Here is a 10,500-nt window from a genome sequence, read left to right as displayed (position 1 = left end):
TATAAGACCCTTATTACCCCCTACAAATCAGAGGAGACTTCCTTCCAAGCTGGCACGGGTCCTTCATGCTGAATCATCGACATGCAGCGGTCTGACATACCTTGCGGGGCGTCATCCTCGAAGCAGAGACGGGGTCCTTCATTCTCAACCATCAGGTGAGGGAGCTGGCTCTTCCCTAGGTGTTTCTTGTCTACATACACGCTACACATACAGATCTAGGCTAGGTACATTCAGGCAAATTACTTAGGGCACGCATCTTCGGAATATGCGAGTGCTACTGTTTTTATCTGAACTGCTTATGTTCATCTTATTAGCACTATGGTAGAAATGTATCTACTATTTACTACATGGGTATTAGCACTCTCTCTTATTTGCTTCTGTCTCCTGATCGTCGCAGCAAATATATTTTACACAAGACTGACGCTAGACTAATAATTACTTATTGAGAAGTCCGAATCGCCATCCTGTGTATTTTCTGAGAGTAAGTGAGCATGAGTGAATGCGAAAAGCACTGCACTGTTTTCCACGATCTATGAGGAACCATGGTTGCCATGTTCAGTGGTTGCCAGAAACTACCTATTTCACAGTAAGAAGATGTCTGATGGTTGCGAGACCTCAATCAAAAACTATACTCGAAATTACCTAATCCGGACAAAGAAAAATTAATTTTACCATAGTGTAGTTTTTATGAATGTCAGAATAGCTTCCGTCGTTTATAATTTGATTCTTCTATCAAAGGATGATTTAAATTGCAAGCTGAGCGTTTTCGTGGGAGCACTTTTATGTTTGCATCTATCTATATTTCTTGCCTAAAGAGAATGTTGTCGTGAGGTAATATATATTTGAATATGATTCTCAGTAATCCAATTAGATGATGCGAAATATGTGGCTATATGGAGAGCACAAGCAGACACTTGGAACTTTTCCACTTGAGAGCAACTGATAATAACAAAAGTAAAATTCAAGAGCCATTAGGTCTTAGAAACAATCGCACAAAATTAAAATGGTGGTGTTGCGTGACGAATGTTAAAAGTGAGGATTGGTTTTGTCTCGTTCTCTTCCCCAAAATAAAATAATTAAAAAGTGCCGAGGGGGAAAATGCAAAATATAAAGAATGGCTCTTTTGAGGTCCGAAACACACAAAAGTCATGAATAAACAATTATATTGTCATACTTTTGTTGGAAAGTGTATTTTTCACATTTTAGAAATCTTAAAAATGTTATGATTATATATGATTGTACATAGTGGCTAATTAAGGAATGTGCAAAAGTGTATCTTTGCCGATAATGGTGCAATTTTACACCAATATTTGCCACACTTGAGAAATGCAATAGTGACATCTGTACGAACCATCCAGTACTTAAATAACATTAAGTAACATGTGCTCCAGATGTTAGCACAAATAGTGGTGCAAACTTGCACCACTTCCAATGCAATCCATACAGTACGGACATATTGAAGAAGAATTGCACTGGGGCGCGTACACCTCTTTAAGAAAGCTCCTGTGCCAAGGATAACTTAAAATCCAAAAGGACATATTTTAAATATAATGCATCGAACATTCGAAACTGTTAGCTCCTCAAATCATTCCATAGCACGAACATTGTAGGGTGTATAGTTGTTCAAAGAACAGCCCTCTACAACGCTGAACGTTGCCACTGTCGACAAAAAAATGACATTTCTCAACTGTTGAAGATTAAAATTATAATTTTAATATAACCATACATCATTTTCTTTTCAATTAACATTTATTTTACATGGATTATACATCATTTATTTACGATGTATTTATTTCATATTTATAAACTTTTTTTGAGAAACACAACTCAGCCCAAAACTGAATGAACCGTGCTGTGCCAGCTGCTCATACATTACGGCCCAGATTTACTAATGCTTTCCGCTGGGTTTGCAGTACAAATGTGACACAAGCCCAGCCCAGCGCAAGTGTTTGAGTGGGATTTACTATGCAATACAAGCCAGGGGCCTTATTTATGAAGGCCTTGCGCCGCCGGTGAGTCACTTTTAACATGGGAAAAAGTGACGCACCGGTGACGCAAGGCCTTCATAAATAAGGCCCCAGGATTTTCGTTAGAAAGTTCCCCAAAGTAACACAAAGTTGCCATGTGAGCTACTTTGCCCTGCCTTGAGCCAATGGGGCGTTCCATGGAGAGTACATGAGCATTCCCATGCAATCACCCATGGATTTTGACACAAATTGCTATCTACTAACATTTGTAGACAGGAATTTCCGCCAAAACGTAATGGCTCCTTGAGGCTGGCGTAACGTGAAGAAATGTTTTAATTTCTCCTATTTTTCCTACTTTGCATGTGTGATGCACACATACAAATTAGGAAAAGTCTTTACAGGATAGCCGTGGTACCTTAAGGTTCCTGTTACAGAACCAAAGCTATACTTTAACGAACACACAAACCCTTGCGCTATGGCGCACATATGTGTGCATTGGTGTATGGCAGCTAACAGTGCGCCAATGTTAAGGGAGAAAAAAGTGCACCTCATCTTAGTAGATATGGCACATTTTTTCTCTCTCACTTTGACACATGGCAGCATAGCAACGTCGGTTGCTGCACAGCTATGCAAGAAATATTAGTCAATCTGGGCAACAAGACTACTCGTAGGAAATAAATATTTGGTGCAGTCACGTGACAACGTGAAAACATCCCAGAATAATGTTTCGTTCTCTGATACTGCTGTGTCTTAGCCAATGCTTTAAATAGTGCTATAAAATGTTCTCTCCCCGAGGGATTAAAAGGTGGTGTTTCATTCTGTTTATTAAAATCCCGGCAATGAAAATAGAGCTCTACACAAATGTCAAGAACAATAATTAAATTATTTGTTGATCATAAAAAAACTGGTGCTTAGCAGCTGAGTTCTTCCACACGGTGCACCACTCGACGTGCTGCGAAGTACATGTTTGCACGTGTCAATAAAGCTTTTCATTCAAAACATCAGTGGAAAGCATCTTGCGTCCAGATGTTGGTATTAATCTGATAATGCTGAAAACAATGGACTGGTCTAATTGCTTTGTAAATCGAGCCTTCTGTACTTGGAGAACTCCAAAGAGCCTAAAGGAAAAAAAAAACAATTTTAATTAAAGATTAAAAGTAAGAAAATTGCTTTGATAATACTTTCAAACTAGAACAAAAACATTAGCACATATTTGCATTTTAATGGTTTCCAGATTGTTCGCCTTTGCAGAGGTACCATTCAAAATCTTCAGAAATATGTTCGATAGTAATCTGCTTTTCCGCCTATTACCTTGAATCCCTGTATTACAGAGACCAATACAATGTTCCGCACTTTGAGCACTTGCATCATGTGCTAAGAACACCATGATTTAAGGGCTAAGGTGACACCGAATTCAAAAAATATTGGGCCATATGTATCAACACATTTCCCCATAGACACAGAATAGGCAAAACGGTTTGATACATCTTGCCCATTACGAAGGGCTGGTTTGACAGCGAGTGGACTGTTTTTTCGGCTGTTTGAGGGCCCCTATTATTCAGTTCGTTGTTTTTAACTGTTGATTTCACTGATATCACCACAACCATTGCCTGCAGCAAGCACAAACACACACAATCTCCCATGTCATGCAAAACACTATATAGCGGTTTCAAAACTACCCAGATTCGCAAATGTGAGCTACTTTTTAAGCTGATAGAGCCACTTTTATTTTGGTGTCTGGGTCTATTTTCTCTAAAACAAGGAACGCAGCTATTTCATATGTAGATTTTAAAGGATGCCACCTGCAGCCCACTTATGTGGCCAATCTCAAGAGAAGCAGGTGTGCCACAACCCACAAACAACAACCAGTTGCCTAGGAGCATCTGGAAAGGGGGGGCCCCCTCGCACGTATTGCTGTGCCCGGCTTCCCACCTCCCTCTGTATCCCCGATGGTGGGGCGTGGCCCTCCTGTTTGGCTGAGTCCTGATGACGCGCCCGGGGATGCCCCGCCATCGATAGGATCAGGCTCACCATTGACCCGGAAGCAGTAAAAGTGTTTCCGGGTCAAGGGGAGGGGCCAGGGGGAGGCGGGCCAGCGTGAGCTGGTCAGCCCCCCAGTTTTACAAAGTGGATAAAAGGCCTGGAGAGCGCGGGAGGCGCCCTCTTGCGCCCACGCTCTCCACGGTTGCTCCGCACCCCTCAGCCAGGAGCTAAATATTTTGAATTTTGCTTTCTCTTTCAGGATTCGCGCGCGGGTTCGGGTGGAATTGGATTGCATCGGACATCGCGGTCTGCGGTCGGCGGGAATATTTCCCCTCGTGGCGGCGGTGGTAACCGGGCATAGGGCGAGGCATCACTACCTCGCGCTCGCGGCAGAATCAATGAAGAGCGGGCATGATTTTGAGAAGTAAGGCGGCGGGAGCTGTAGGAGGGAGGCGAGGCCCGCATTAGCAAGTACGGTGGGCAATGGGGCGCTTTTTACACAAAGTACTGGTGGTGTGCTTACTGAGGTCCCAGGAGCAGGCGGGCACACTGTTGCAGTTCACAGCATTAATGGTAACAACGTAGTGACTGTAGCAACTGCAGGCATCATGAGGGCTGTAATCAGCCGGGGATTATACGCTCTGTGTAGCACTTGAGCTCTGGTATTGTTAGTCAGGCGAAGCAGGGTCGGTCCTGGGTAACACGTGGATGGGAGACCAGAGTTGAAAGCTCCCTGGGTTCCATTTGTAAAATGCGGGGATTTATAGCTCAGTAAGACTACGCTCAGACAATCAAGCTCACTAGTCTATTAAAGCAAACTAGCTCTACTTGCAGACGGCACTGGCCCTCTAACATTAGGCAAAGCAAGGTCGTGGTTTCAATTACGAGGTACAAATTTTGTTTACAGGAGATAGCATTGGGTCCTGGCTTGCCTCTCATCGAGGGTTTTCAAGCAAGGGTGGTCCTGTAGTACTTTTGGTGTACAGAAAAGTGGGGGCAAGGTGTACAGCAGTTAAGGGCAACGTTCTCTCTGGAGTGATAGTACTGTGCGCTAACTTTCCTTTCATCGTAGATCGTAAGCCATTCACAAAGGGGTACTGCAGATTGAGCTGACGGAGAGTGGCGCGGCGGATAATGCAATCCCGAGGACTCAGACAGGCCTGCATTTCACTGCTTCTGTTGGGCCACCGGGCTAGAGTGCGCTCGCCCAAGCACCCAGGTTAGCTGGTCTGTTGCGGTCACAGTTGCATGGTGCTTACGGCCAGCCTGAGAGCCTCTAACTTTGACACAGGTACAAGGCACATCATGCCCATAGGTGTGACATTGGTTTTCAGCATAGGTGTTTTCCAATCGCAAAGGAGAAATGTCTAGTATGCGTGTCGCAAAGCGTTCCCGCATTGAGCTCATGTTGCAGGGCATGGTGCGCAGAATGTCAGCGATGGACAGGAAATTGGAGAAAGTGGGTCAGTTGGGGAGGAACGTGGCAGAGATAAGTCAGAGGTTAGATAGTCAAGCAAGGCCATCTGGGAGACCCAAGCGGGTAATAGTGCCCCCCCAACCCAGGGGGGAACTAGATGCGGTACCCAAAAGGGGCAGAGCCAAGAGGAGTTATGGTCAGGCCCCCAAGTCACGAGTGGTAGGGGGGTCACCTGGGACGGTCCCCGATGGAGTGCCCACACCACTGGCAGTGCCCATACCTACTCCGCCAACCCCGACAAGTGTGCCAGTGGCAACGGCTCCAGCCACACCACCGACACCCCCTAATTTAGCGCCACCGGTGGCCCCAGCAGTAATTACAGGGGTACCAGTGGGGAACCCGGCACCTACCCCGTGAGTGCACAACCTGGGGTTGGTCAGGTACCCCCTGAGCTGGCGGCACAGATAGGGGCAGTACTCTCCTGGCTGGGGATTGGGGGGATATTACCCTCCTCAGAGGATCCCTCCGCAGAAGCGCAAAAAATGGTAGAAAAAAATCTTGGTGGCCAGAAGTGGCGGTGCGGTTCTAGGGGTGCTGATTTCTCCTCAAATAGGTTCTGGCAGTGATGCGGGGACAGACAAGAGTGTGGCAGCAACGCGAGTCCCAGAAAATGGTAAGGAGGTTGCTTTGCCAGTGCTAGGGGAAGGGAGAATACCCTCCAGGAGGGAATGCTTGGCCCAGCATGTTTCACAAGCGGTAAAGGAATTGATTTGGGCGGGCAAGAATGTTAATACATTTTCATTTTTGGTTGATAACAGGGAAATGGAGTATGCCAAGTGACAGAAGGAATGGATGTTTCCTAGCGAGTGGCGGACACAATTGGCTAAATTCAGGGTGGAAGAGACACTAATTAATTGGATCAGAGCCTTTGCTGTATTTATGGCAATCACGGCCGAACGTTCCCCCAACTTGCAGGCAGAAATGGCTAGTTACCAGAGTAGGATTGCAATGTTCAGTGTCAAGCATGGAGGAGATGTGTGGAAGGAGTATGACATAGCCTTCAGGAAAGCCAAAGAGTTTGACCACTCATTGTCCTGGGATAGGGTTGATTCTATTTCATGGTATGGCCAGTTTACAGGCGGGCAGACAGCGGTTGCGGGCACAAACTGGAACAAAGGCTATCCTTCCAAATCCCAGCAGCCCTTTCGGCCAGTGCAAGGGGGTGACGCGGCTGGTAAGGCCAGAGACAGTGTGGATAAAAAGTGCATGTGTTGGGATTTTAACAGACGTACATGCACCAGTGCAGCGGGCATTTGTAAGTTCAAGCACGCATGCCACATATGTGGCCACTCTTCCCACCCAGAAACAGCATGCCGCTCAAAAGGTAACCCCTCAGGAAACAGGGGAAAAAGGAAACAGGAATGGGGGGGAGGCTTGTGAGTCGCCCACTCACCCGTTGATGTGCTGGCTATGATTCCTTGGCTGAACAGGTACCCAGACCATGCCTCTGCAAGTTTGCTGCAGGAAGGTTTCTCCCATGGCTTTCGGATCCTAGCGGTGGGATATACCGGGACGCCAGAATGTAGGAATCAACTGTCAGTTAGACACATCCCAGTTGTTGTGGCTACAAAAATTGAGAAGGAGCTAAACCTGGGTAGGATAGCGGGTCCCTTTAATGACATCCCTGTACCTAATTTAGTTTGCACTCCCCTCGGAGTGGTCCCAAAGAAAGAAAAGGGCGAGTACAGACTCATCCACAACCTCTCAGCACCTAGGGGCGCATCATTGAATGACGCTATCGACAAAGGCGTGTGCAGTGTTAAGTATGCATCTTTTGACCAGGCTGTAGATATGTTGAGGACATATGTTGAGGACATGGCCTTGTCCGACAACTGTAGCTCCGCATGGGAGGTGCTCCTATTTAAAACGGCATTTTTGTTGGCCTTTTATGGGGTACTACGGGTAAGCAAACTGGTGGCTACCAGCAAATTGGACAAGCTAGGTGGGCTCTGGCTCGAGAACACAAAAATGAAAGGCGATGCAATGCTGTTAACAATACTTAAATCAAAAACAGATCACGAGGCCCGGGGGGATAGCTTGATACTCCACCGGGCGCGGACGAATCCTTGCTGCCCGTGTCCCATGTAGAGGCATTCATCAGGCAACAGGTAGGGGCAGCAGTGGGAACACTGTTAATACAAGCAGACTGTTCCCCTTTGACCAGGTTTCAGTTCAAAAGAATTTTGTCAATGGCAATCTGCAAGGCAGCTTTAAATCCGAAGGATTTTGGGACACATTCTTTTAGGATTGGAGCAGCCACTGAAGCAACAGTGAGAGGGTTGCATACCAACAGTGTAAAGAGGATTGGGAGATGGTCTTCCAACTGTTATAAACGTTATGTGCGGCTGCACATATTGTAAGGTGCAACTAAAGCACCTGACATCCCCCATTGTTGTTTGTTTATGTTTCAGTTTCTCGAGCCATTGACGCAGGGCAGAAACTGGTACCGGGTCATCAACAGCATCCCTCATCATCACGGCGAACGCAAGAAGACAGAAGGAGGACACATGTAGTATGGGTTGTTGGTCACTCGTATGTCAAACGTGCTAAACCCGTTTTTCTTTCAGGCATTTGTAGACAGAGGGCGGAGCAGGGGGTTTTTAGGGTTTCCTTTCATGGTAGGGGGGCTCTGCCTTAACCAGCTTAGGGGGTTCTTTTCCGAATTACTTGGCAAACACACCCCGCCGCCCTCAGTTGTTATCCTACACCTGGGGGGAAACGATTTGGTAAAACTGGGCAGGAGGTTCCTATTGGAAGAGATTATCTCGGTAGCAGGTTAGCTTGCAAAGACATGCCCAGGTTGCACCATAGTGTGGTTTCAGTTGATACCTAGGCTGCAGTGGAGGGGGGGCTCGGTTAGGGTGTTGAATCACTCGGTAAAGAGGATCAACAATAAGATAGAGAAATTGTTCCGAACACCTCAACTGCAGAGTATTCCACATGGGTGCATCTGGGGGGACCATTTCTACTTGCAGGATGGGGTCCACCTGACTGAGACAGGCAATGAGTTACTAACAAAGAATATTTTGGCATGGTTGGAGGGTTTTGTGAGGTAGGTATGACCTTTAAGAGTAGGAGTGTAGGGGGAGCCAGATAGTCGGTCAACTATGCTGGCCTGTGGCAGTAAGGTCATGATCGGTGAGCAGCAATTTAAGGTCCTTTGGGAGCGTCACCATTCTCGAATTGGGTCGCCCAGGGGGAGGGGCCAATGGTCTCTCCTAGAATTTCAGGGGAGGATATCCGCTTGGTTGGAAGGGTGCGGGGGAGGGAGTTCACACTTTCCTTGGGCTGTTAGCCACCCCGCACGTACACTATGATGTCATCAAACAGCGCAGAGTGAAATGGCCCTCCTTTTGGTTTAATGGAGTTCACGGAGCATTCGGGCTAACCAGGAGAGGGACGTACTCTCCCGGTAACCGGGCCCGGTCGCGCATGCGCACTCATACGTGAGGGCGTAACTGGATAAAAAGGATCTGACACCGGTTAGCGACCTTGCCGGAGGCCCAAAAATACTAGGATGCAAAATTCATACGTAGGATGTTAGATTCAGTTAGGAAACACGCTGTATTAGACATTTGTTAAGGTTAGCCCTTCATACCTGTCTACAATGCTGTAAATCTAATGTCAGAATTTTGCATATCAATGTTGTGTAAGTAATGTTTTTATTTTCAAAAATTTTAATTTGTTTTCATATTTTAATAAATACGACCGGGGGGTCGTGAGACCCCCTGCCTTCCAAAGAAACTCCTTGCATGGCTAATTACTGTAAGGGTTGATGTGGTGGTGCACAGGACAGGGAGGGGGTGGTCGGTAGTCCCAGACGATATTGGGTTTTCATGACCGTGCCCCATGCAAAACCGAAACTGCCCATTGCACTGATGCGCTTATCTATACTGTTATATCAACGAATGCCGAGTGCAATAAAAAAGAGAAACAATAATTTGCATTGCATTGCTTTATGTGCTCAGTTTCCATTATGTAAAGTCCCTGGGGCTTATTTTATGTATAATAGGTACAAAAATGAAAGCACTCGCATTAAATCTTAAAAGAAAGATCTGTTCCAAGTTGTGAACTCCATTAAATTCTCTTTTGATCTAAGTGCACAGAGGCAACAATGAAGGACTTTATGCCAAGCAAACCAAGGAAGGACTGTGGTCTTCGGCACATTCACTGTTACAGAAGATGTGCCAAGGACCTGTCCTCTTCACTTGCACATGCAAGTCAGAGGCCATGCTGAAAGTGTTCAAGAAACTGCACTCTTTGCGGCGAGGCATGGGAATCTTGACCCAAAGCAAGGCCCTTGGTGATCTCTGTAATAAATCCGGTGGGGGATTAGAGTTAGTGTCTATGCAGAAGGAAAGGATGGTTTATGGTGCCAGTACACAAATCAACATTGCACCTAAATGGAGGCATTCACATACACACACACATTCAAGCGCACAGGGGCACACACAGATGCATTCACACACATAGGCACTTTCTCTCTCTCTTAGAAAATGCTCCTGGAATATGATGTAGGTGTGTTGTGTGATGCAGTAATTCTTGACATTTATGGGGGAGACTAATAGACCCTTCCTCCAACACAAGCATGCTCACTGTCTTCTGCCCCTTCTTCTTGCAAATCAGCAATCTTGCTTACCTTCCGTCAGGTTCATGATTTTCAATGATATTGTGCTTGGCATCCAGTTTAAATAGCCTTTGTAAGGTTGGCCTCCACCCTTTTATAACTCCTTAAAAGTTTCAGTGAAAAACACATTTAGTTTGGATGCCTTCCCTTTTTGATTGGTTCTGCGTAGCCTTTCGAAACCTCAAACAAAAGTAGAAGGAGCGTCAAAGTAAACAATATTATCTAGCATATTAAAGTACTGCAGTCCATGAAGAATCAAAGAGTTCCATAGATTAAATATTGAGGTCACCTACATGACGAGTTTATTAGATATGGGTGGTATATAGCGTCTCTAATTGAAGGTAGAGAGACATATATAACTGCACTTCAGAATTATAGATTAATAGAGGAAAGCATTGAACGTGGAAACGTTAAATCAACGTCAATCACTCTTTTCCGGTATAGAG

The 10,500-nt window shown here is 45.8% G+C and overlaps 1 protein-coding gene across 1 annotated transcript in view; it reads right to left on the bottom strand.

The window, feature by feature from the left end:
• Positions 1–1,739: 1,739 nt before the first annotated feature.
• Positions 1,740–10,500, bottom strand: part of CCSER1 (coiled-coil serine rich protein 1) — a 2,474,954-nt gene continuing 2,466,193 nt past the window's right edge. The window contains exon 10 of the mRNA XM_086961938.1: positions 1,740–3,085. Coding sequence (XP_086818064.1) covers positions 2,969–3,085 — 117 coding nt within the window. The 3' untranslated portion in view covers positions 1,740–2,968. The remainder of the gene's footprint in view (positions 3,086–10,500) is intronic.

Source organism: Lissotriton vulgaris, chromosome 3_1, assembly GCF_964263255.1.
Source record: "Lissotriton vulgaris chromosome 3_1, aLisVul1.2, whole genome shotgun sequence".
In the NCBI taxonomy this organism is placed as follows: domain Eukaryota; kingdom Metazoa; phylum Chordata; class Amphibia; order Caudata; family Salamandridae; genus Lissotriton; species Lissotriton vulgaris.
Note: the sequence above shows the minus strand (reverse complement) of the source record. Positions and strands in the feature narration are given on the sequence as shown.